Consider the following 26,236-nt stretch of genomic DNA (forward strand, 5'->3'; position numbering starts at 1 on the left):
CTCACTGCAGTGGTCTCGGTTGTCCAGTTCCCGAGCCCTGCAGATCTACATTACCTCAGGACATCGCTGATAACAGGAGACTCCTTGACAGAACTTGGAGGAGCAGACTACCCACTGTGCGAAGGGATTCTTCCCACTCGGCTCCTGTTAGCCCTACAAGCCAAAGGCATAATCAGTAGCAGGGTGAGCCTAACTGGACAAGGAGCAGGAAGCTTGCCAGGCAGTGTTTTTAATTGAAAGCTATATTATTTTAGCTGGTTGAATTCCAGCCCAGTTACAACATACACACTAGGGTCCAGCTGATGCCTAATACTTTCCAGAATCAGGTAAACAGGTCCATCCTTCCTGGGAGAGAGTGCACATTTTATTCCAGACACAGGAAAATCCCATGTGTAGTTTGGCTATTCTTGATAATAATATAACAATCCTTGCATTTGATATAGTGCCTTATCGTGTTGTCCACACTTCTCAAAGCTTGTTAGCGAAATACACAGTCAGGTCACTTTGCAGGATATCCTCGATACACAGTATAAGGCACGCTACGCTGGACACATGGTTGACCAGAAAAAAATGGTTTTAGAGCCCAGTAACCAAATAATGACTGTTGTGAAGCAGTATTTATTGTGGGTTCGGTGACACAGGCCCACACTGCACTACCTACTGTTTTACCTAGTGTCTAACTTGCGATAGTAACAAGAAGTGGCTGGTAAAAAGGTAGAGTGATGTAATAAGGTGCTTTATCAAATGCAAGGATTATTATTATGATGATCAGGAGTTGAGATCTAATAATAATAATTCTTGCATTTGATTAACGCTTGATCACATCATCGAGACGTCTCAAAGCGCTTCACAGAATATACTGTAAGGTGAATTGACTGCATATTTTGTGGGCGAATTATCACCTTTAATATTTCTTGTGAAACAGTGGCCAATGTAATTAATGTGTGAGTGAGTGGGAGCCGGGCTGAGCTGGAATTGGCTGGTTATGGGCAGACTTTGCATGGGGAGTCCCCCCCACTCCCCTCCCCTCCCCTCGGGTCACTCACTATAAGTGACTGTGGCCACTCAGCACCTCACATTGTGCCGCAGACATGGGGCACTCAGTGTTTGCCCTGATCTCGCTCAGTGCCTGTCTCGCCTGTGAGTAAACAGCCAGACCGTCTCCCAGACCGTCTCCCAGACCGTCTCCCAGACCGTCTCCCAGACCTCTCCCAGACCGTCTCCCAGACCTCTCCCAGACCGTCTCCCAGACCGTCTCCCAGACCTCTCCCAGACCCTCTCCCAGACCCTCTCCCAGACCCTCTCCCAGACCGTCTCCCAGACCGTCTCCGTGTCCCTGAAGAAACCTCAGCCTCGAATAACGGTGGTGTTTATGTTTTGCAGATGTTTGTCCAGACGTTGGGGTTCTGCAGCCCGAGGTGCTGACTGTGAGGGCGGGTCAGACCGCCTCTCTGGAGTGCGATGTGAGGAAACATGAAGGGTACTACATGCAATGGTACAAGCAGGTCCCGGGGGAGGCGCCGCGCTTTCTGCTCCAGTTCGTTTACTCAGAGAATAAACACGAGAAATACGGCTCCGGCTTCTCCAAAGACCGCTTCACAGGCAAAGGGGACAGCACCGGAGCAGTTTATCACCTGATCATCAACAGTGTGGAGTTGGCGGACACGGGGCTGTATCACTGTAAAAAGACCTACAAAACGAGCAGCGGCACCGTACCACAGTGACAGAGGCCGTGACAAAAACCAGCACAGGTCCAGCCAGCGGATAGCGCAGCCCGGAGCGGCCTCCCCGCAGCCCAGCACAGTCTGATGAGCAGCCGGGATACGCCGCAAAGTGACTCGACTGCGGGGCCAACGCAGTCCTTCACCGAGTGAGGAACGCACCGGACGGCGAGTGAGGGGTTGCAGAGGAGTTTGCCGAATGCCTGCGGCTCTGCTGCGGCTCTGCTGGAGCTCTGCTGGGGCTCTGCTGCGGCTCTGCTGGGATCGTGTGCAGCTCTTACTATCATTATCATCGTTGGGAAGCGGCTGCGAGCCGTGACCAGCAGCGACCTGGAGGGCGGCTGATGGGAAGCAACTGGCGGGGGCTTCTGAGCTGGAAATCCGGGCTGTGGGTATCGGGTCAGGGTCCGGGGGCGACTGCAACACTGTGAGTGAAGGTGTTCGGCGGAGGGACGAAGCTGATCGTCACAGGTGAGTTACAGCCGCTTCTCCTTGTGTTGCTGTACCGGGAGGGAGGGGGGGAGGGGGGGAGAGGGGGAGAGGGGGGGAGGGAGGGAGGGGGGGGCAGCACCAGCAGCGGCTGCTGTTTTAATATGAATTGAATGTTTTTGTCAGAGTTTTTGCATTGCACTTTGTAAAGCTCCCCCTCCCCCCCCCCCCCTGTGGTCAGACCGACAGCGAGGGACCCGCTTCCCAGCAGCTCCTCCCCACAGGCTCTGTCACTCCAGCTGTTCCCGGCAGCACTGACTGCCTGACTCCTGGCTGGACATTCCCAGCTCAGCCTGGACACTGCAAACAGCCCGCGCTGCTGTTTGGGAGAAGAGACTTTCTCCCGGAGTCAGTATTCCTTCTTACTGTTTGTGGGACATTGCTGTCCGCAATTGGCTGCCGCGTTCGCCCACAAATATACAGTCAATTCACTTTACAGTGTGTTCTGTGAAGCGCTTTGGGACGTCCTCCCGACGTGAAAAGCGCTATATCAAATGCAAGAATTATTATTATTATTATTATTATTACGCCGCACCAGCAGATCATCCCGACTGTGTGTGTGGGGGGAGGGGTGGGGGGTGGGGGCTGTATGTGTGGGGGGTGGGTGCTCTGGGTGTGGGTGGGGGGGGGGTGGGTTGCTGTGTGTGTGGGTGCTTTGTTGTGTGTGTGGGGGGGATGGTGGGGTGGGTTACTATATGTGTGGGGGGGGTCGGGGATGGGGGGTTGCTGTGTGTGTGTGGGGGGGGTCGGGGATGGGGGTTGCTGTGTGTGTGTGTGGGGGGTCGGGGATGGGGGTTGCTGTGTCTGTGTGTGTGTGGGGAGATGGGGGTTGCTGTGTGTGTGTGTGGGGAGATGGGGGTTGCTGTGTGTGTGTGTGGGGGGGGGGAGATGGGGGTTGCTGTGTGTGTGTGGGGGGGTCGGGGATGGGGGTTGCTGTGTGTGTGGGGGGGGAGATGGGGGTTGCTGTGTGTGTGGGGGGGGGAGATGGGGGTTGCTGTGGTGTGTGTGTGTGTGGGGGGTCGGGGATGGGGGTTGCTGTGTGTGTGGGGGGGGGTCGGGGATGGGGGTTGCTCTGTGTGTGTGTGGGGGGGTCGGGGATGGGGGTTGCTGTGTGTGTGTGGGGGGGTCGGGGATGGGGGTTGCTGTGTGTGTGGGGGGGTCGGGGATGGGGGTTGCTGTGTGTGTGTGGGGGGGGGAGATGGGGGTTGCTGTGTGTGTGGGGGGGTCGGGGATGGGGGTTACTGTGTGTGTGTGTGGGGGGGTCGGGGATGGGGGTTGCTGTGTGTGTGGGGGGGTCGGGGATGGGGGTTGCTATGTGTGTGGGGGGGGAGATGGGGTTGCTGTGTGTGGGGGGTTCGGGGATGGGGGTTGCTGTGTGTGTGTGTGGGGGGTGGTCGGGGATGGGGGTTGCTGTGTGTGGGGGGGGTCAGGGATGGGGGTTGCTGTGTGTGTGTGGGGGGAGGGGTCGGGGGTTGCAGTCACTACTGTAGTGACTGTGTGAAGCGCTGGCTGAGTTGCTCTCACCTGATGCAGGTTGTATTGGGCGCCTTTCCGATACAAACCCGGAGTACTGAGCACTGACTGAGCCGCTGTGTGTCTGCGTCCGTCTCACCTTCGGTCCGACTTTCATTGCAGGTCTGCAGCTCCCACCGCCTTCAGTGTCTGTGCTGCGAGCTGCCGAGCCGGGCGGGGGCGGGGACCGTGCCGTGCTGGGCCAGGCCAGGCTGGTGTGCCAGGTCACCAAGCTGTCGGTGGGATTAGTTGACGTGGAATGGGTGGTGGACGGGAATTCCACCTCGATCGAGGCGCAAACCAGTCAACCTGTGCGGGAGCCGGACAACACGTACACTCTGAGCAGTTACCTGAGCGTCCCGGCCGCAGACTGGCACCAAGGCAAGGTGCACTCGTGCCGAGTCCGGCAGGGAGGCAGCCTGACCCAGCGGGACATCAGCAGCGCTGCCTGTTAGCCCGGGCTAACCCCCGCACCCACCGAGGGCGCTCCTCCTGTGCGCAACGCTTCATCTTTGCAGCGTTTGAGGCCACGGACCTGTGGAGTATCACAGGACGGGGTCGTCTTCTAATGAATAAAAAAAAACATCTTAAGTCACGTTTTCTGTGCTTTTTTACCCCCCCCCCCCTCCCCCCAAGGATCGGGAGGGTTTCGAACCGGTTTGGTACTTCCTCAAGTAGAAAGTGCAACACCAGTATATCTAGACTTTGCAGTGGTTGCGCAGAGCCGGAGGCTTAGAGTTGCTCGGCACAGGCAGAAAGAAGGGAGAGCAGAAAATATTTCTTCACAGAAGACTGACGATGGGCAAAGCAATTGGTCAGAAAAGGGATGTGGAGTTGAGAAGTGCCCGGGTTAAGGAATTCATAAATAAACTTGCATTTGGTACAGTGCTTGTGTCACGTCGTCGAAACATCCCAAAGGCAAATGAGACAGCACATAGCAATGTCCCACAAGCAGTGCCACCGTGAATGACCAGGGCTTAGGCGATTTGTATTGATACAGAGGCTTTTGCCTCTGCAGGGAAGGCTCACAGGACCTGACGTGGTTGGCTGGACACACTAGATGGAGTGGGAGGGGGAAAATGACTGAAAGCCCAGGCATCTTTTGAGACTGGTCTTGAATTGAAGGAGGGAGCGAGCGAGTCGGAAGGACTCCGATGGTGGGGCGAATAGAGCAGGTGACTGCAGCCCATGTCCTCTCCCGCACCAAACTCCGTGACCCCCATCTCCCCTACTCTCGCCCGACTCCACTGGTTCCCTATCCTTCAGAGGATCCAGTTCAAGATCCTGGTCCTCACATACAAAGCCCTCCATGGCCTCGCCCCACCCTACCTCTGTGATCTCCTAACCCACTACCAACCCGCCCTTTCCCTTCGCTCAGCCGGCTCTGGCTTGTTCTACATTCCCCGCCCCACCATTGACGGGAGAGCCTTCAGCCACTCTGCCCTCAACCTCTGGAATTCCATCACCCAATCACTCCGCCTGCCCCCTCCTTAGTCTCCTTCAAGTCCCACCTCAAGACCCTCCTCTTTGACCATACCATCGGCCACCCCCCTTCCCCTCCCTTACCCCCCCCCAACCCCAGCTCGGGTCTGAAATGTTGTACTCTGTCCAGTGCCTTGGGACGTCCTCCCAATGTGAAATGCGCTATACAAATGTAATCTTATTGTTGTTGTTGTGACGTGAAACAGGCTGGTGCTCACTGAGCGAAGGGAGCAGCCGGGTCAGCAGGATTAAAGGTCGCAGAAGGCGAGACCATGGAGGGATTTCATGGTGAGAACTCGGTTCTCTGTTTCTCTAACTTGATCCCTGGCCCTGCATGGCTAGTGGAATTTTAGCCACTGATCTTTTACCATAATAATAAATAATAATAATCCTTGCATTTGATATAGCATGCAAGGATTATTATTATTTATTATTATGGTAAAAGATCAGTGGCTAAAATTCCACTAGCCGTGCAGGGCCAGGGATCAAGTTAGAGAAACAGAGAACCAAGTTCTCACCATGAAATCCCTCCATGGTCTCGCCTTGTTGAGAGTTCAAGCCCCACGTAGAGAATTTGATCTCACGGTCTAGGATGACGTTCCAGTGAGGGCTGGGGGAGCAAAGCGTTGTCAGAGATGCCGTCCTTTAGATGAGACAACGAATTGAGTTCCTGTCTGCCTGTTGAAGTGGATGTTAAAAAAAAAAACCTGTGAAGCTATTTGAAAGAGAAGGGAGTTTCTCCGGTGTCCTGGCCAACAATCCCCCAGATAATAATCGGTCACTCACTTCATGGCTGTTTGTGGGACATTGCCTGTTCGCCAACAAAATACAGTCACTACACTTTTACAGTGATGACTATGATGTTAACATTAGAAAAGCTGCATGAAATGCAAGGAATAATATTATTATAACCACTTCCCTTGAAAACATCTCAAGTTAAAAATTTATAGATCGTATTAACCAGCATTGGTATTGAGACCTCCCTCTTTGTCAATCCCAAGAGCCATTCTCCAAACCAATTGATCTCTTTGTTAGAAACTAAAGCACGTCTTACACCATCATCCACAACATGTTGCCTATTAATCACCCACAAAACAGTCACTCCATGTTACAGTAAATCCCGTGAAGCGCTTTGACATGAAAAGAAATTGCAAGGATTTGATACGATTATTACATCTCCTGTAAAATGAAATGGGCTTCACTTAAAGTCAACGTTGTGGCAGTGACACCTCACAGCAGAAATCTTCATTTACTTATTTGGACAAAATATACCAGTGTTTCTTTGCATTCCTCTTGCAAATTGGAGCTGGGCTGAAATGCCCCCGTTTTATGTATTGTTTATCAATGGTGTAACATGCAGCTGGTTCCTATGGAGTAATGTTATCAAGGACACCAGGGAAACTCCCTGCTCTTCTCCGAAGAGGCTTTTCTTCACTAGGAATAAGACAGAATCCCTTTTTGTTACCATCTTGAAGATTTCTGCTGTACGATGGTGCCCATGCTGACTCGGGGCTCCTGGCAGGGAAGCTTGGAGCCGCGGAGGGTGGAGATACAGTCCTTCGTGGACGTGAGAGATCACCGGCACCTGGCATCCAGTCAGAGTGGGATGTGGGGCTTTGCTGAGGTCTGAAAGGATTGTTCCTGGAGGCGGGAGTGGTACCGGAACTCGTGAACTCATCACTTTTGCATTGGGCTCCGCACGCCAGGAACCAATCCGATCTGATAAAAGTGTCATCCCTTGGAGGCGAGACGAGCGGCACCCCCTTCCTCCTGCGAGGTGGGACGATGGGGGCCGTGCTCGAGCATCCCGACAGCGGGTCCAGCTCGCTCCACAAATCCTGGGCAGGAATACTGACATCCTGCTCTCTTGAGGCTGGTGTGTGCTTCAGTGCACAATGCATTGCAGGGGACTGGCTCAGCACAGGTTGTGGTTTAGGCACCACTGGCGTCTCTGGGTGGCAAGAATCTGACGAGCACAGTGTGAACTGCATGGGCTCCTGTGTGCTCCTGCCCTCCGCTCTCGTGGTCTGGAGAAGGAAGAGAGAATATTAGCACCAGGTTTTATTCTTACAAAATTAAAAAAAAAAATTCATCGGTTCAAAACACCACATGTGGTTTGGTACTTTGTCATACTGTGTGTCAGCCTGGCTCAGTGGTAGAGCTCTCGCCTCTGAGTCAAAAGATTGTGGGTTCAAACCCCACCTTGGGAATCACATAGTCTATGCTGACGCTCCAATTTAGTGCTAGGGGTTGTCACATTGTCAAAGGTGCTGTCCTTCAGATGAAACCTCTCTCCCGGTGTCCTGGCCAACAATCCATGGCGGTTTGTGGGACATTGCTGTGTGCAAACTGGCTGCCACATTTCACACACAAAATACACACACTCCATTTTACAATATATCCTGTGAAGCATTTTGAGACATCTCAACGACGTAATAAGGCACCATATCAAATGCAATGATTACTATATATAAAAATTCAAGCATTACTTTCTGAAAACAAAGCGTAAGGTTACAGCCCTTACTTCTAGTCCTCATCTTCACATCCCTCCATGTCTCACTCCATCCTCACTTTGTAAGCAACCCTACTGACCTGGTCACTCCCTTTGTTCACTGTTATAAACACTAGATGTATATGTTTACACATTTAAAATCACATCATAGTTAATTACTTGCCAGCACCACAGGGCAAATTTGCAAACAGAAAACTGAGCAGAGGAGCACTTAGAAACAAACTCATTACACAGAGCTGTGTGGAGTATTGTCATTTATTGATTAGAGCAATCGCCTCACAAGCAAGAGGACCCAGGTTCGATTCCCAGGCGGGGAAAAACCTTAGGCAAGTTTCCTTACTCCACAAGACCCTCAACTCTGGTCCGAAGCACTGATTGACCAGCGCCTTGCGACATTCTCCTGACGTGAAAGGCGCTATACAAATGTAATTTTGTGGTTTACCTAGCAGTAAATAGGAACCCGGTTGTTAGTCAATTTGTGGATTGCTTGCATGGGATAATAATCCCTCCGAAGGGAAAAAAAATGTGGTCACTCAATCCACGACTGATTGTGGGACACTGCGCAATTGGCTACTATGTTTTTCCCACATAATACACAATCAATCCATTTTACACTGTATCCTGTGAAGTGCTTTGAGACGTCTGAACGGCGTGATAAGGCACTATATCAAATGCAAGGATTATTATTATAACTGAGGCAACTTACCAAGTCAGAGTTTCCCCCTCGGCCCTTTGGCAGGGCTGGTCTGGCAGGCAATAGGCTTCTCACCAGTGTGTGACTTGGGGCCATGAGGGGAGCAGAAGGGAACTTTGTGTTGGCTTTACCAGCAGCCCGGGGCATAGTGAATGACTGCATTGCGGCCGGACGCTTTGAGCAGGATTCTACAATTAACATTGCTGAAACAGGAAAGGAAACAACAATAATAATAATCCTTGCATTAAATATAGCGCCTTATCACGTTGTTGAGACGTCTCAAAGCGCTTCGCAGAATATACTGTAAAGTGAATTGACTGTATATTCTGTGGGCAAAACGCGGGCAGCCAATTGTGCGTTTCAGTGTCCCACGAACAGCCATGGATTGAATGACTACATTTTTTAAAAAAAATTATTTATGAAGGGATTATTATCTCTGGAAAGTGACTAACAACCGGATTCCTACTCACTGCTAGGTTAATAGAGGCGTGTGGAGTAAGGAAACCTGCCTAAGCTTTCGCCGTGCCCGGGAAACCAATCCACTCTGGTCCAGCCTCACACTCGGTTGCAGTTTTTATGCCTTTTGTTCTGGACATACACAGGTGTCAGTCTGGCTCAGATGGTCGCTCTCTCACTGGGTTTCAAGCCCCACCTCAGGATTTTGAACTCCAATGAATCGAAGCACCATATCAAATACGGAGATAACCTTCTCCTTCCACATCGGAGAACGTCTCAAAGTACTTCACAGGATTTAACGTAAAGTGTAGTGACTGTGTGTTTGTAGGTGAAAGCGGCAGCTAATTTTCACACAAATTGTCCCGCAAACAGCAATGAAGTGAACGATTTTAAACCTTGGTTTAAAATCTCACCTGAAGGACGGCACCTCTGACAATGCAGTGATCCCCCCAGCACTGCCCTGGAGCATCAGCCTAGACTGTTAGCTCAGAGTCCTAGATGTGGGGCTTGAACCCACAACCTTCTGACTCAGAGGCACAAGTGGCCTGTTTAATGAGGTTATATCACTTAAGATTACATCACTCTAACTGATGTTACTGTGTAAACCGACTGCAACAAAAAGAAAGGAACATCTATTCTCTCACCCATATAAACCAGCACCAGCACAGACATGATGGGGAGAGAGCAGGGAACAGGATTAGAGTAGAGAGCTCCAATGGAGTCATTTACTTCATTGCTGTTTGTGGGACATTACCGTGTGCAGGACTACTGCTGTGCTCACCTACAAAATGCCCAGTCACTAGACTTTACAGAAATATGTGAAGTATTTTGAGACATTTGATATTATAGAAGCCATATTAATTGCTGGGATTATTTTATTATTTTTATATTACATTAACAACCAGTGTAACCAATTCACACTTATCCGAGACTCCACGGGGCAATCAATGTAAAGGATTTCACACTTACCTGAGACTCTGTGGGATGTTCAGTGGGAGTTAAACAGATAACTGCAGGTGTCTGGAGCTCCCTCCGTACACCTCCGCTGCTGGTGGTCAGAACCACTCTGTAACCCACATCCTGACCTGAAATTGGAGCCATCGCTATCGGTGTCAGGCCTAAACAGTGACCGCTGATGAGGCCAGACTGACCCCGTGGCTGAACCGCTCACCTGATTTCCCTTCCATTAGGTGTTTTATTGCCTGTTCTGCTTCCGCAGCCGACGACGTTTTAATTTGCGACACGTTGTACGGCCTGCTTATACCACTCCTGCAGGACGGCTGAAAAGCAGATGGATTCACAGTCAATAACATTCCCAAAACTAATGCTCTGCGGTGGTACTGTCAGCGCTGCTCAAAGCTGGTCAGCGTAGGTTCAATCGTGTGGATAGTGACAATCACAGGAACATTTCAGAATATCGTTGGCTGACGCTATTTGTGATGTTTGATGTGAAACAACACAATACTATTTATATTTATTCAGCACCTTTCACGACGAGAGGACATTTCTAAGAGTTTCATACAGTTGGCTGGGCTCCAGAGCCAGGGTTTGGGGGTGGGGGAAGACAACCGAAAGCACTATCTTCGAGTGGAGACAGAGGGGGGAGTCGGAGGGACTTTGGGATGGAGTTCAGAGACTTGAGGATTATTAATAATAATAATCCTTACATTTGATAGAACGCCTTATCAAGTCATTGAAATGTCTCAAAGTGCTTCACAGAATATACTGCAAAATGGATTGACTGTGTATTTTGTGGGTGAAATGTGGCAGCCAATTATCCACAACAGTGTGAATTGAGTGAACAAATGCTTTTTTTTTTGAGGGATTATTATCCCCGGAAAGCAATCTGCCAATCGATTAACAACCGGGTTCCTTCTTACTGCTGGGTAAACAGAGGCGTGTGGAGTTAGGAAACTTACCTAAGCTTTCGAACCGCCCAGGAATCAAACCCGGGTCCTCTCGCTTGCGAGACAAGCACACTGACCACTACGTTACATAATAATAATAATAATAATCCTTGCATTTGATACATATATACATGTATGGAGAAGATAGGGAGAGGGATATGGAGCAACAACAACAACTTGCATTTATATAGTGCCCTTCAAATGGGTAGCTTACTGAAGCGTTTTGTTGCAGAGGGAGTGGCTGGATTGGTAGGTCTGTAGGAGGTTGTTCAAGTCGGGTGGGGATGAGACCGTAGAGGAATTTTAAAGGTGAGGACGAGGATCCTGAACTCGATTCACTGGGGGATGGGGAGCCAGAAACATCACACAGAGGAACGAGAGCTCCTCACCAACTGCAGCTCAGCAAGAAATGGGCGAGAAACTTGGCACCATCTTCCGCCCCACAGCTCGGATACACGTCACTACCCCTCGAGCGGTGGTTTGACATGCGTTTCTGACACTCAGTGCGGCCCTTTGGCACAAACCTCTGTTGTGGCCATAATTACAAAACCATGGTAAAGTATCCATACTTGAAAAACAAACTTAAAGTGAAAGGATTAGGAAAGTGCCGGTGAATAGGGTTTGAGTTCAAGCCCCAGTGTGAAGGGGTGTGATGGAGCTAACACCAGCACAGACAGCCAGCTCAGTAGGGTTTGAGGAGGTGCGAGAGGGAAGATAGTGCCAAATCTCTCGCCCATTTCTGATCATGAGGAGCTCAGCAGATCGAGATGCTCTTCCTCACCTTTAAAATATCTCCATGGTCTCACCCTACCCTACCTTTGCAACACACAGGGCTGACAGGTTACGTAAACTTGGCTTGTATTCCCTCGAGTTTAGAAGGTTGATGGGTGATTTGATTGAAGTATTTAAAATAATGGGATTAGATAGGGTAAATAGAGAGAAACTATTTCTCTAAACTAAACTATTTCTCTGTATGGTAGGGGAATCCAGAACAAGGAGCATAATCTTAAAATTAGAGCTAGGCCATTTAGGAGTGAAATCAGGAAGCATTTAGTAGAAATCAGGAACTTTCTCCCCCAAAAGGCAGTGGATGTTGGATCCATTCAAATTTTCAAGACTGAGGTGGATAGATTTTTGTTAGAAAATATAGTATCAAGGGATATTGGGCAAAGACGGGTAAATGGAGTTGAGGTATAGTCATGATCTAATAGAATGTCAGAACAGGCTCGAGTGGATGAATGGCCTCCTCCTGTTCCTCTGTTCCTGAACTATCCCCCATTGTAAGGGATTTCCCCGCTGGACGTGAGCCCCAAGCCTGACTGATGATCGGAGTTTCCCAGCCGAGGGTTTGAACAGTAAAACCTCCACACTTGCGGTTCATGACCAATATCTGAATGAGGATTTCAGACTTACAGGATGCTGAGGAGCTCCTGAGAGAATCTTCGCTGGATGGAAGACGGAAGCCTGTGTTAGGCTGTCTTCAGATGTTATAGAATGATCAGACACAGATTTCTTCAAATTCAGTACAGCTAGAAGTAGTATAAAAGACAACAACATTGTTTATTCAGCGCCCTTGATGCGGGACAGCTTATCGGAGCGCTTAACAGTGGAGGAGCCTGAGGCCAAGCCAGGGGGAGGAGATAGTAATCACGGGCTAAGGGGTGGGTCTTCATTTGTGATCTAAAAGAGAGGAAGCAGGGGGCAAAGTGGAGGGAATGAGGGAGAGAGTTCCAAAGCTTCGGGGGTAGTGGCTGAAAGCGTGGCCATCAACGGTGGAGCGGAGCGGAGAAGAGACAAACAGGAGGCTGGAGTCAGTCGAGCGGAGGCAACGGGTATTGGGTTGGGAAGAAAGCAGGTCAGAGAGGTAGGGAGGTACCAGGGAGTGAAGGGATTTGAAGGCAAGTGAGAGGATCTTGAAATCAATTTGTTCTGTAATAGGGAGCCAGTGGATCCTGGGGAGGACTGGTGTGATGGGGGTACAGAGTTTAGTGTGGGTGTGTAAACACCGTACCCCAATCACACCAGTCCTCCCCAGGTCTCTCTATATCTTTCTCTCTCCCCCCATGTCTAACCATATACTGTTTTCTGTAACAGAAATCTCTCTACCTTGTGTTGCCATCCACACCTGAGTGAGCAGCGAACAAAAGGGATACAGGAGGGGAGGAAATGGATTGGGAAGACTGAAGGTTCATGTGGAATATAAACACTGGCATGGACCAGTTGGGACAAATGGCCCTCGTCACTCTGCACGTAGGTTTAGAAATCCTTTTACAAATCATGTAAATTAGAACCCATTGGTTGCTGGAGAAAGCCATGTGGATTTTTCCGTTGATGGCGCTGTGCTTACCGGGGAGTGGGGGCCTCTGCGGGGGCCGGGGGCGCCCGGGCACCGACACGGACCTGCTGGTGGTGCGGGGACGGAATTCACCGACTGGAGACATCTCCGGAGCGACTGAGGAAATGTCCGTTTCATCTGAAACAGAAAGTGTGTATTTAGCCACAAGGCGGCAGAAATCATCCCAACTCTAACCAGGGAGTCAACCACCCAAACCATAGCCAGGGAGTCAACCACCCAAACCATAGCCAGGGAGTCAACCACCCAAACCATAGCCAGGGAGTCAACCACCCAAACCATAGCCAGGGAGTCAACCACCCAAACCATAGCCAGGGAGTCAACCACCCAAACCATAGCCGGAAATCAACCACCCAAACCATAGCCAGGGAGTCAACCACCCAAACCATAGCCAGGGAGTCAACCACCCAAACCATAGCCAGGGAGTCAACCACCCAAACCATAGCCAGGGAGTCAACCACCCAAACCATAGCCGGAAATCAACCACCCAAACCATAGCCAGGGAGTCAACCACCCAAACCATAGCCAGGGAATCACCCAAACAATTATCAGGATCAACCCAACTTTACTGCCGACCCATCGCATACTTTGTCGTCCCCCCGGCTCCATCTCACGGGAAGCTCTGAAACCCCCTCCTGATGTAAGCTATGACTGCACCCCTCCCCTGTGTAGGCCCCAGCCTGGGTTACCTGTGGCTGCTGGTTGTTGGCTGAGAGCCGGCCTGGGCTCAGTGTGTGACGGACCCTCGGTGCCCTCCTGAGCTGAGTATTCAGGAGACAGCGGGCGGAGGCTGGGGCTGTGTCTGGGCATCAATCCAGCCAAAACGTGCTGAGGCACAGCTTCATCCAACTCCTCGTCCAGATCTCCTGCAGGTACATAGTCAATCAGCTCACATCAGCAACTCGTGTGGTACATTATTATGATAATAATCCTTGCATTTGATATAGCTCCTTATCACATCTTCCAGACGTCTCAAAGCGCTTCACACTGTAAAGTGTAGCGATTGTGTGTTTTGTGGGCGAAACACAGTAGCCAATTGTGCACAGCAGTGTCCCACAAACAGTTGTGGATTGATTGACCAAATTATTTGTATGTTTTAAATATATATACTAATTATTTATTTTGAAGGGATTATTACTCCCGGAAAGCTGATCCGCCAATCAACTAACAACTGGGTTCCTACATACTGCTAGGTAAATAGAGGCGGGTGGCGTAAGGAAACTTGCCTAAGGTTTAGCCCTGCCCAGAAATCAAACCTAGGTCCTCTCACTTGCAAGGAGAGCGCACTAACCACTACACTATGGGAGTCCACAACTATATTTCTTACAACTACTAACACACCGGAGAAGTGACATTCTGTAACACAGCAACAGCCAGCCAGTGTGTGTGTCTGTGTAGTGGGGGGGCGGGGAGGAAGACAGCATTGGGGGACGCGAGTGGAAGGGAGGGGAAATGCCCCCAGGGGACATGGAGAGGGGAGAGGCAGCACCAGGGGACATGAGGGAACTATGGTAGTTCAGGGCGACATGGGGGTGAAGGGTAGATTGTCTCCAGTGATAGCCACACAATCCAGATCGTTTGGTGTGCACTGGAGTAATAATTATAATGTTCAATGCAGTCATCATAATACATCAGACACAATCGCCATCTGACCTACCCTCAGTATCATAGTCCAGGCTGTCAAAATCAAAGGTCTCCTCCAGCAGACAGGAGTTTGCGGTGGGAGACATTGGTGCCATGCTGTTCCTCTTCATGTTAATCTCTTCCTGAAGATCATTCAGCCAGTCTCCTGTGAGTGGCTTTATGCTCACTGCTCTGCCATTCACCTGGACAATGTGTGAATGATATTAATAATAATATTCACTTTTTTTTTTAGTCAGTAGCCGGGTGTCTGACACATGTGGAAACCCAACACTGTGCTTAAAGAGTATTCAAACCAAGCTGAGAATTCCATGCATCCCACCTACACATGGAAATTCCAGAGAGAGATAGTTGGAATGGAATTGTGCACTCTTTAACTTGCACGGTTAACGGGAACTGAGTGAGAGGCACACAACAATGTCTCACAACAGCAATGGATTGAGCGGCAAATTTTCTCTGGGGGATTGTTGGCCACATATCGGGAGAGAAAAATTCCCTTCTCTTTACTAATAGTGCCACAGGATCTTTAACGTCCGCCTGAATAGGCAGACATGACCTGGGTTTCAACGTCTCATCCGAAGGACGGCTCCTTCTGTGCTGCATTGGAGTGTCAGCTTAGGCTATGTGATTCCAGGTACCGAAGTGGGGTTTGAATCCACAACCTTCTGACTCAGTGGCAAGAGCGCTATCACTGAGCCAGGCTGATGCATGTTATAACCTGGCACAGCAACAAACTGAGCAGGGAATCAGAAATGAGAGCCCAGAAGCAAGCCATTCACTGGTAACTAACACACCGTAGTACAGAGCTCTGGAAAGGCTCAGAGCCTCTGCTAATTAATAATAATAATCCTTGCATTTGATAGAGTGCCTTATCACGTCGTTGAGACTTCTCAAAGGATATACTGTAAAATGGAGTGACTGGGAACAAAGGAAACACGACAGCCAGTTGTGCACAGCAATATCCCAGCCATGATTGATGAGTTGGCCAGGACACCAAGAGAAACTCCCTTCCCGTTTCGAATAGCACAATGGGATCTTTAATATCCACCTGAACAGGCAGACAGGATCTTGCTTTAATGTCTCATCTGAAGGACAGCCCCTCCAACAATGCAGAACCCCCACCACCACACCACCCACGAATTGCATTGGAGTGACAGCTTAGACGGCATGAGTTCAAGTTCAAGTCCCGACATCCCCACAATCTTCTGACTCCGAGGCGAGTTTACAGTATATCCTTGAGGCACTTTGGGCGTCCTCTGAACTCAAATATAACGATTACTATTATATATCTTTGAACAAAGTTATATATTAATAACAATTATTAATCTTGAAAACACTCCTAATTGAAGGGGTCACTCAAAGCATGACTGCGTGTGGGACGTTTCTGGTGCAATTGGCTGCCGCCATTTCGCATACATATACACGGTATATTCCGTGATGCACTTTGCGACGTCTCAACTGTGTGATGAGGCGCTACATCAAATGCAAGGATTATTATTATTACAACAACCTGCGTCCCGATAGCGCTCTTCACATCAGACAAACTTGGTCCTTTGTGCTGAGACAGTGTCAAATATAGATTATTGAAGCTCACTGCATTATACACTTGTGGAATTCTGTAGCTCAGTGGTTAGAGCACTCGCTTTGCAAGCGAGACACCTGGGTTCAATTCCAGGCAGAGGGCGAAACCTTGGGCAAGTTTCCTTACTCCACACAGAGCCTAATAATAATCCCTCCCAAACAAAATAATAATTGGTCATTTTCAATCTACGACTGTTTGTGGGACACTGCTGTGTACAATTGGCTGCCGCATTTTGCCCACAAATATACAGTCAATTCACTTTAGTCTATTCTGTGAAGCGCTTTGAGACGTCTAGAAGACATGAAAAGTGCTATATCAAATGCAAAGATTATTATTATAAGGACTTTAAAGCTGTGCTGGTCGCAGGCTTGATGTTTATGGCACAAGCCGGGACTTTGGAGCAGGAGGGCAGCACATTCAGCAGGAACACCAGACTTGCCTTTGTCCCATCCAATTCCAAAACTTTCAGCACCACACAGCTGTCCTGAAAGGTCACCAACATCTGTCCCCGATCAAACCTGGTGGGAGCAAAGGAATACAGTTACTGTGTGGCCACACCTCAACCCACAACATCACTACGTGAACTCCATCCCTGCACAGTAATAATAGTAATAATCCCTGCATTTGATATAGCAACTTATCACATCGTTAAGACGTCTCAAAGCACTTCACAGGATATACTGTAAAGTGTAGTGACTGTATTTTGAGGGCAAAACACTTAGACTGTGTGATTTCAATCCCGATGTGGGGTTTGAACCCACAACCTTCTGACTTAGAGGCGAGAACATGCCACACAGACACATAATACATACATAGTGCTATCAAGGTGGGAAAAACGATTCACACCCAGTCACTTATATATCAAAGTTACACATCAATGGTTTCACTGGCAAGTGTTGCAATAATAATCCGTGCATTTGATACAGTGCCTTATCATGTCGTCAAAACGTCCCAGAATTCAGCAAATTCTTAAATTCAGCTTCAAATTTAAAGCCGTTTTTTTCTGTAAGTTTCTTTTAAGAACAACAGAAAACTGTCTTCAAAGTTTGAAAAAATAATAATAAATCTTTCATGTCAGGAGGACGTATCAAAGCTCTTTGCAGAATTTACTGGGTATTTTATAGAAATCCCATGCAGTTCTGTAGCATAGTGGTTAGCATGATCACCTCGCAAGCGAGAGGACCCAGGTTTGGTTCCTGACCTGGCGAAACCTTAGGCAAGTTTCTTTACTCCACTTTCCTCTGTTTACCTAGCAGTATGTAGGAACCGGTTGTTAGTCGATTGCCAGATCGCTTTCCGGGGGTCATAATCCCTCCAGAAAAAAAAGTTAACATTTGGTCTCTCAATTCACAATTGTTTGTGGAACACTGTCGTGCTCAATTGGCTGCCACGTTTTGCCGATAAAAAAAATACATAACCACTCCAGTTTACAATATATTCTGTGAAGCGCTTTGAGATGTCTCAATGACGTGATAAAGCGCTATATCATAAGCAAGGATTATTATTATTATTATCAGAGAACACAGGAGCTGATTTGCCAGATGCTTGATTAATTTTGAGAGTGAGACATGCAATGACAGACCAATTGTCAAGGTTTCCGACACCAGGAACAACAACGGCAAAATTACATTTGTACAGCGCCTTTCATGTCGGGAGGACGTCCCGAGGCGCTGGTACCTGAGCAGAAGGACGGTGCCGTAACTCCGGAAGCAGTGGATTAATTCACGGCTGATGTCTTCGGGAAAGTCCTCCCTCTCCTCGAGGCTCGGCGTTTTGACACAAACCACTACGGTGGCGTCAGACGGACCCTGGGAGGACGTGATTTTCTTGAGCACTCGCTCCTGGGCCAAGACATCCACTTCCTGGATGTTGATTTCCAAGACAGCCAGCACTGGCCTGGGGGAGGAGCGGAGAGAGGAACTCTTATGAAGAAACGATTAACATCACCTCTGGGGATGAATCTGGACACCACTTGCCCTTCCACTATTTGAATGTGGTCCATTTGAATAGTCATCTGAGTGGGGTTTTGGGTATCAGCAGCTGGGTGTCTGACTCATGCGGAAACCCATCACCATGCTTAAGATTATCCAAACCAAACTGAGAATGCCATGCATCCCACCTACACATGGAATTTCCTGAGATAAATTGTTGGAACGGATTGTGCACTCTCTCCCCACCAAGTATATATGGATGCATGACTAGATCAAACGCTAATGCCCACATACTTGGATGAGAAGCGCACAGTGGACATTAATGTCCTAATTTACACAGTCTCAGTCTCCAGTAAAGACTGGTCGGAGAACTGGTGTATGTTGGCCAGAAACCAAACACTGTCAAGGTGTAGTGTAAACATCCACCCACCTGTGGTCAGAAGCTTTCAGCTCTGCTCTGCCATAGTACAACACTACACCGGGATTACACGTGTGCTTGATCTTTGACTCTGCCTCGTGGTCGTAGCCTGTGAAACCTGGGTCTCCTGAAATACATGAGAAGTGTCCCTGAACAATCTAACATAGTATAATAATAATAATAATCCTTGCTTTTGATATAGCGGCAGCTAATTGTGCACAAGTGTCCCACAAACAGTCGTGGATTGAGCGACCAAAGTATTATTAGTATTTTTTTTCAAAGGGATTATTATCTCCGGAGAGCAATCCACCAATCGATTAACAACCGGCTTCCTACTTACTGTTAGGTAAACAGAGGCGCGTATAATAAGGAAACTTGCTTAAGGTTTCACCCAGCCCAGGAATTAAAACCGGGTTCTTTCGCTTGCGAGGTGAGTTTTCTAATCAATATGATACAGGACTTCACTCAGGCTCCTCTGCAAGTCAAACTACTTCATCTGATCCTCAAGCCTTACAAAGGCTTGAATTACCTCTAAGTAATGAGAGCTTCAGGCTATTTGGTCTCATCTGTCCAGACCTCAACCTCCACTGGCTGTTAGCCTCGCTCAGTCATTCATACTCTCGCCTGAGTCACAAGGTTATCACATCATCAAGATGTCTCAAAGAGCTCCGCAAGATTTTATTGTGAAGTGTAGTGACTATGTGCTGGTAGTTGAATACCACAGTCAATCTGCCATGAGTGAGAGACCAATTTTATTTGAGGGATTGTTGGCCAGGAAACCAGGAGAAGACACCTTCACTTTTCGAACAGTGCCATGGGATCTCGATTAACGTCTCAGTCAAAGGACGGCACCTCTGACAACACAGCGTTTCCCCAACACTGCACTGTCAGCCTGGACTGAGCTCAAAGTCCCGATGTGGAGACTTGAACTCGTAACCTTCTGACTCGGAGGCGAGAGTCTGACTGATCTCGCCAGGCTGACAGCTGGCATTTACGCAGATAAGCATCAGGTGTGCCTGCAACAAGGCAAAGGTCACACCTATTAGAATTGTTACATTCTTTTCACATAAGAGGTTCGACGAGAGAGTGACCAAAGTCCACATTGATGCCATCCCTACCCAATGTATCACTGGGCCATTTCCTTCGCCACCACAGCACTCGGTCCGTCCAGGCCGGAGTCCTGCACTTGTCGCTTGTGTCGTATACGTCTGTCCCCACATCGTACTTGTACGTTGGAGCAAATCTAATACAACCTTCCTGGAAGCCCTTGAAAATCTAAGTAAAAGAACAGTATTTGGGTCAACCTGGTTTATCATAATAATCTCCGCACTTCAATCAACGCCTTATCATGTTTGGAAACATCTCAAAGCGCTTCATAGGATATACTGTAAACTGGAGTAACTGAATTTTGCAGGCGAAATGTAACAGCCAGTTTGCACACAGCAGTGTCCCACAAACAGTGGTGGAGGGAGTGACCAAATTTTATTTGGGGGAATTGTTGGTCAGGACACCGGGAGAGAGAAACTCCTTTTTCTTTTCAAATAGTGTCATGGGATCTTCTAACACAAGCACAGATGGGGAACGAAGATTATGCATAGCAGTGTCCCACAAACAGTCGTGGATTGACTGAACAAATTATTATAATTTTTTTTAAAAAAAAGGGATTATTGCTCCCAGAAAGTGGTCCACCAATCGATTAAGAACTGGGTTCCAACTTACTGCTCGGTAAACAAAGGCATGTGCAGTAAGGAAACTTGCCTAAGGTTTTGCCCTGCCCGGGAATCAAACCCAGGTCCTCTCGCTTCTGAGGCGAGTGCACTGACAACTATTCTATGGGACGTTCAGAAGATAAGAAGCTGACCGCTCAGTGGAGATGAATCCATCTGAATGTCTGTCTCTGGCCGCTCTCAGCACTCACTTTGCTTTCAGCTCTCTGCTGCTGGAGCTGCTCGTGAGCCTGCAGACTCCACCAGTCCTGTTTCTTAACGTGCTGCAAGACCTCGTCGTTCGGAAGATCGATCCTGTAGTTCAGGTCTCCACACCAGAACACGTAGTCGTGCGAGAAGATGTTCTGGCCCTGTCAGAACCAAGGCAAGATGCTTGTGTTTACCATAAAATAATCAATAACCATCCACTGAATCCTGCATGCCAAAGCCCTAACAGGTAGGGTGGTCCTCACTGGACAATCAGTGGGAAAGCTTGCCTGACAGGTCCTACAATGATAAGCTGTGCGCTTTTAGCTGGTTAGCCTCCAGCAGTTACACCAACATCCGCCCTGGGGTTCCCAAGCCTTGGCTTTTGCCAACCTGTGCTTAATACTTTCCAGAATTAGGTAAGCAGGATGCATGATAAGGTTTATATCAAATGCAAGGATTATTATTATTATTATTTTTATTAATATTTCGGATGATGGCCTACCATTGGGAAGGTGAGTTTCTGGGCAATCTCCCTGTAATCTTCATTCCTTTCTTTGACTTGGTTCTGACCAGCTGTCAGGTGAGCACACACAAAGCACAGCGAGCTGCTGTAAAACTGAAAGCGGATGGCCACCGCTCCTTTGTTCCCAGTTTTTCCTCCCATTCCTGTCTTCACTGTATCCATGGCAACTTCCCTGGAAAACGAGAAAGGAGAAGTCCCAGTCAACAGCAATGCCAGTCAACTGCTGAATGTTGGATAACGTCTAATGGGTGGTCCTGGTTGGACAAGCAGCAGGAAAACTTGTCATAGAATGCTTTCACAAGCTATGTGGTTTCAGCTGGTTAGACTCCAGCAGTTACCCCAACGCACACTCTGGGGTCCCCCAAGCATTGGCTCTCACAAACTTGCCCATAATACTCTCCAGCAATAGATAAGCAGCTTGTCTCCCCCCCGAGGAGAGACAACACATTCCATTCTAGACACAACAAGACTCAGTCCCTACCTCTGAGACCTTGTAACTTCATATCCACCTGTCAGCTCCCTCCGCTCAGCAGACTCTGACCTGCTCCATGCCCCCTGTCATGCCTGCCCCACCGTCAGATCTTCATCCTCCCTGGACCCACTCTCTGGAACTCCATCCCACAGTCCCCTCCCTTGGTTCCTTCAAGGCCCATCTCAAGACCTTCTTCAACTGCGCCTTTGGTCACCCTCCTACACCCACCTTCGCTGCCTCCACCTCTCCGGATCCCAATCCCCAGATCGGGTGCAAATCCTGGACTGTCCAGCACCTTGGAAAGATCTCCTGACATGGAAGCGCTACGAGTTCACCGTCCGGCATTAAGGGCACTATATAAATGCAAGTTGTTGTTGTTGAAAGGCGTTATACAAATGTACTTTGTTGTTTCAGCGCCTTGGGACGTCCTCCTGACGTGAAAGGCGCTTTATAAATGGAATCTTGTTGTTGTTGTTGTTTGGATACCTTTTAGCACAGCGATGGATTTCAGCATTTGTCAAACGCCCAGCTGTTGGACGTTTTCCTTTGCCAAGCATGGAACTAATAAGGCCTCAATGAGGCTTCATTTAACTCTCTCCCCAGACAGCCCCCCCACCCGTCCTCTGCCTCCCCACCAATAATAGCTGGTCATTAGGCAGGAACTCACCTGATATAAGGGACGTGGTGGAGCCGGACAAACACAAACAGACACAACCCCACCAGCTGCCCCGAGACCAGTAATATGTACTTGTGTCTGGTGGAGATCGCCTTCTGGAGCTGCTCTGCCCAGATCTTCTTATTAGTTGTGCTGTTAGAAAGTCAAACAGAAAGTCAAGAATGCTGTAGTTTAGTGGTTAGTGCAATCGCCTCATAAGCGAGTGGACTCAGGCTCAATTCCTGTGCAGGGCAAAACCTTAAGTCCCCCACTACATGCCGCTGAGACCCTCATACATGTATTTATAACATTGAGGCTTGACTATGCAAACTCCCTATGTGTCAGCCTCCCCAACTCCTCCCTCCATAGGCTGCAGGTCATCCAGAACTCTGCAGATTGTGTTCTCTCCTGCACCGGCTCCATGACCTTATCACACCCATCCTCGCCCGACTCCACTGGCTTTCCATCACACAGAGGATACAGTTCAAGGTACTAGGCCTCACCTTCAAAGCCCTCCATGGCTTTGCTCCCCACTAGTTCTGCGACATCCTAACCACCTACCAACCTGCTCACTTCTTCCGCTCAGCGGGCTCCGGCCTGCTTCATGTCCCCCGCCTCACCCACCCCACCATTAGCGGGTGGGCCTTCTCCATCCTCTGGAACTCCATCCCGCAGTCTCTCCATCTTGTCCGCTCCTTCAAGACCCGTCTCAAGACTTTCCTCATTGACCGTGCCTTCAATCATCCTCTTTAGCCCCCTGTCCTCCATCCTCCCCAATTCCGACCCCCAGCTCAGGTCCGAAACACTGATTATCAGCCTTGGGACGTCCTCCCAATGTGAAAGGCGGTATACAAATGTAATTTTGTTGTTGTTAAGTAAGTATCCTTACTCTACACACCTCTGTTTACCTAGCAGTAAGCAGGAACTCAGTTGTTAGCCGATTGGCGGATCGCTTTCCGGGGGTAATAATCCCTTCAAAAAATAAAATATTAATAATAATTTGGTCGCTCAATCCACGACTGTTTGTGGAACACTGCTGAGCGCAATTGGCTGCTGTGTTTCGTCCACAAAATGTACGGTCAATTCACTTTTAAAATATATTTTGTGAAGCGCTTTGAGATGTCTCAGTGACAAAGCCGAGCGACCGGCAATCAGATATGGTAATTCATGAGTAATAATAATAATACATGCATTTGAAACAGTGCCTTATCACATCATTGAGAAGTCTCAAAGCGCTTCACAAGATTTACTGCAAAGTTCAGTGACTGTATTTATAGGCAAACATAAATGACCAATTGACAGGAAACAGCAGCCAAAAATTAGTGGGAACATAGAAACAAGAGATGGACATTCAGCCCCTCGAGCCTATTCCGCCATTCTATTAGATCATGGCTGATCTGTATCTCAATTCCATTTACCCGCCTTTCTCCATATCCCTTGATACCCTTACCTATCAAAAATCTATCCACCTCAGCCTTGACAATTTCAACTGATCCAGCATCCACAACCCAATGGGAGAGTTCCAGATTTCCACAACACTTTGTGTGAAACAGTACTTCCTGATTTCACTCCTAAATGGCCTAGCTCTAATTGTAAGATGAAGCCCCCTTATTCTGGATTCCCCCACCAGAGGAAAATGAATGGGGCGTAACAACGGGGTGTCATCTTATGCCTCTGATTAAAGCAGGAAAGATCAGAGGTTGAAAAGCCACCTTGTCCCAGGCTATGAGAATTGTGAGAAGCCTTGAATTCGGTCCTGATTTAGAAGCCGGCTTCAGATTGAGCCTTTCAGATACAGGAGTTTCCACAATACAGCAGCCGTTGACTTAATATAGTACACACAACAACCACTGATTTAGCACAACAGCCACCATCGTTGAGTTAGGACAATACGATTAGGACTACATTGTCCGTGAGGTCGACTGGGAGGGATTGAGGATCTGAAGTGAGGCTGGGAGGGTCTAAAGCCTGTTCATTACCTGGCATTGACAATGTTTCCTGCATTGAGCTCCACCATTTCCTGGAATCCGATCGCAAAGATATCAGGTGAGCAGCTCTTGTCACCTGGGGAAACAAGGAGAGGTGGTGAAGTGCCGGCCAGTCAGTGTGTCCGAGGCTTTGGCTCACTCTGTTCGAGGTGACAGTTCGCGGATGTTGCAACAAGGCTCTGACTTACCGTGAGGCCTGCTGTGGCTGGGAGTGTCGAGCAGCCAGCTGGTCAGCTCTGAGATACTAAGCACATTGTTCCGGAACTGTTTTCCACCGTTGACATTCCACGTTCCCACACTGATCTGAGCTCGCCTGAAATGGGAGTACTCAAGCTGGCGTTCACACATAGCTTTCAGAATCCCACGAGGTGCTGTAAGATAACAGAGGGTCAGACAACCGGAGGCAGCCTCGACCAACAACACCACCACATGCAATTATATAGAGTGGTGTCTCAAGAGCGCTGGATCAATGAACTCTATCATCTTAATAATGTGGAGTCCCGTGACATACTGGTTAGTGGCTTGACTCGCAAGCAAAAGGACCAGGGTTCGATTCCCAGGTGGGGTGAAACCTTAGGAAAGTTTCCTTACTCCACATGTCTCTGTTTACCTAACAGTAAGTAGGAACCCGGTTGTTAGTTGATTGATGGATCGCTTTCCGGTTGTAGTAAATCCTTAAAAAATCCTTAAAAGTACTTGCTAGACAAGTACTCTATCCAATATGCTACAGGACTCCTCAAAAAAAATCCTTAATAATTTGGTCACTCAATCCAAGACTGTTTGTGGCTACTATGCCCACAAAATATACAGTCAATTTACTTTACAAAATACTCTGTGAAGCACTTTGAGACATCTCAACGACGTGATAAGGCAAATGCGAGCAATATTATATTATAAAACTACTCCTTAAAATTAATACAATTAATACAGCTACAGTGCCCAACCACATCATCAAGATATCACAATGTGCTGGATTTACAGGATTTATTGTGAAGTTTAGTGACTGTGTATTTTGTAGGCAAACAAGGTAGCTAATTTGCAAACAGCAATGTCCACAAATAGCCATGGAGTGAGCAACCAATTTTATTGGGGGGATTGTTGGCCAGACACCAGGGAAGAGAAACTCCCTTCTCTTTTCCAGTAGTGCCATGGGATCTTTAATATCGACCTAAACAGGCACAGACAGGACTTTAGTTTAACATCTCATCGGAAGGACGGCATTTCTGGGTAATGGCACATCCCTTTAGCAATACATCGGGGGGTGGGGGCAGCCTGGACTGTGAGCACAAAGCCCCTGTGTGGGGGCGGCTTTAATCCACAACCTTCTGACTCAGAGGCCAGTCAGGCTGACTGATGCTCTTATCTCCTTCCAAAAGTAACTTACTGAAAAGCACTATGTCATCCATCAGAGACCTCGCCTTCTCTGCGTATTTCTCCCTGTAAAAGTCGCCCGTGAGGAGCAAATCGATGGCCTCCTGTTTCACTCCATCAAAGAAGTTGGTCTGAATGGACCTGGATACAGAACGAGCTCCATCTTTCACCTTCAGCCCACAAACATCTCATTAGTGGAGTTAACAATAATCCGTATATTACAGCGCTTTATATCTGATGTGGAACCCCATAGCACAGTGGTTAGCGCGCTCGCAAGCAAGAAGACTTGGTTTCAATTCCTGGGCTGGGGTAAACCTAAGGCAAGTTTCCTTACTCCACACGTCTCTGTTTACCTAGCAGTAAGTAGGAAGGATTATTACACCCAGAAATCAATCGGCCAATTGACTAACAACCAGGTTGTTCCTACTAACTGCTAGGTAAATAGAGGCGTGCGGAGTAAGGAAACTTGCCTAAGGTTTTGCCCCACCTGGGAATTGAACCAGGTCCTCTCGCTTGCGAGACAAGTACTCTATCCAATATGCTACAGGACTCCTCAAACTTCAATGATGTGCTTCTCCTCTGTGTTGCAGGAGTTAGTGTTTCACCTGTCCTT

At 48.5% G+C, this 26,236-nt stretch overlaps 2 protein-coding genes across 3 annotated transcripts in view; one reads left to right on the forward strand and one right to left on the reverse strand.

The window, feature by feature from the left end:
* The first annotated feature begins 1,081 nt into the window (after positions 1 to 1,081).
* LOC103181656 (immunoglobulin lambda-1 light chain-like) lies at positions 1,082 to 4,313 on the forward strand. The gene is made up of 4 exons (XM_042333139.1): positions 1,082 to 1,140; positions 1,384 to 1,720; positions 1,996 to 2,120; positions 3,846 to 4,313. The coding sequence occupies exons 1-4, from the start codon at positions 1,092 to 1,094 to the stop codon at positions 4,175 to 4,177; spliced, it is 843 nt and encodes a 280-aa protein (XP_042189073.1). The 5' UTR covers positions 1,082 to 1,091; the 3' UTR covers positions 4,178 to 4,313.
* Positions 4,314 to 6,135: 1,822 nt separating this feature from the next.
* The window catches only part of LOC103181657 (synaptojanin-2), a 34,576-nt gene continuing 14,475 nt past the window's right edge, over positions 6,136 to 26,236 (reverse strand). The window contains exons 11-27 of one of the 2 annotated variants that reach the window (XM_007898294.2): positions 25,637 to 25,793; positions 24,441 to 24,623; positions 24,244 to 24,328; positions 22,277 to 22,417; positions 21,117 to 21,309; positions 20,617 to 20,775; positions 19,817 to 19,973; positions 18,711 to 18,825; positions 18,027 to 18,245; positions 16,789 to 16,867; positions 14,784 to 14,952; positions 13,816 to 13,992; positions 13,121 to 13,246; positions 12,187 to 12,302; positions 10,038 to 10,146; positions 8,423 to 8,613; positions 6,136 to 7,231 (exon numbers count right to left, since the gene is read on the reverse strand). In XM_007898294.2, the coding sequence (XP_007896485.2) occupies positions 6,572 to 7,231; positions 8,423 to 8,613; positions 10,038 to 10,146; positions 12,187 to 12,302; positions 13,121 to 13,246; positions 13,816 to 13,992; positions 14,784 to 14,952; positions 16,789 to 16,867; positions 18,027 to 18,245; positions 18,711 to 18,825; positions 19,817 to 19,973; positions 20,617 to 20,775; positions 21,117 to 21,309; positions 22,277 to 22,417; positions 24,244 to 24,328; positions 24,441 to 24,623; positions 25,637 to 25,793 (3,036 nt within the window). In that variant the 3' untranslated portion in view covers positions 6,136 to 6,571. The remainder of the gene's footprint in view (positions 7,232 to 8,422; positions 8,614 to 10,037; positions 10,147 to 12,186; positions 12,303 to 13,120; positions 13,247 to 13,815; positions 13,993 to 14,783; positions 14,953 to 16,788; positions 16,868 to 18,026; positions 18,246 to 18,710; positions 18,826 to 19,816; positions 19,974 to 20,616; positions 20,776 to 21,116; positions 21,310 to 22,276; positions 22,418 to 24,243; positions 24,329 to 24,440; positions 24,624 to 25,636; positions 25,794 to 26,236) is intronic. The other variant, XM_007898295.2, reaches the window with a different exon arrangement.

The sequence above is a fragment of the Callorhinchus milii genome, unplaced genomic scaffold (assembly GCF_018977255.1).
Source record: "Callorhinchus milii isolate IMCB2004 unplaced genomic scaffold, IMCB_Cmil_1.0 Scaffold3, whole genome shotgun sequence".
In the NCBI taxonomy this organism is placed as follows: domain Eukaryota; kingdom Metazoa; phylum Chordata; class Chondrichthyes; order Chimaeriformes; family Callorhinchidae; genus Callorhinchus; species Callorhinchus milii.

Bases quoted from the DNA above. Each gene is read 5' to 3' on its own strand.
- LOC103181656 (XM_042333139.1), top strand. From the start codon at position 1,092: ATGGGGCACTCAGTGTTTGCCCTGATCTCGCTCAGTGCCTGTCTCGCC. The intron at 1,141-1,383 runs GTGAGTAAACAG...TATGTTTTGCAG, and splicing joins GCTCAGTGCCTGTCTCGCCT to ATGTTTGTCCAGACGTTGGG. The intron at 1,721-1,995 runs GTGACAGAGGCC...GATCGTGTGCAG, and splicing joins AGCAGCGGCACCGTACCACA to CTCTTACTATCATTATCATC.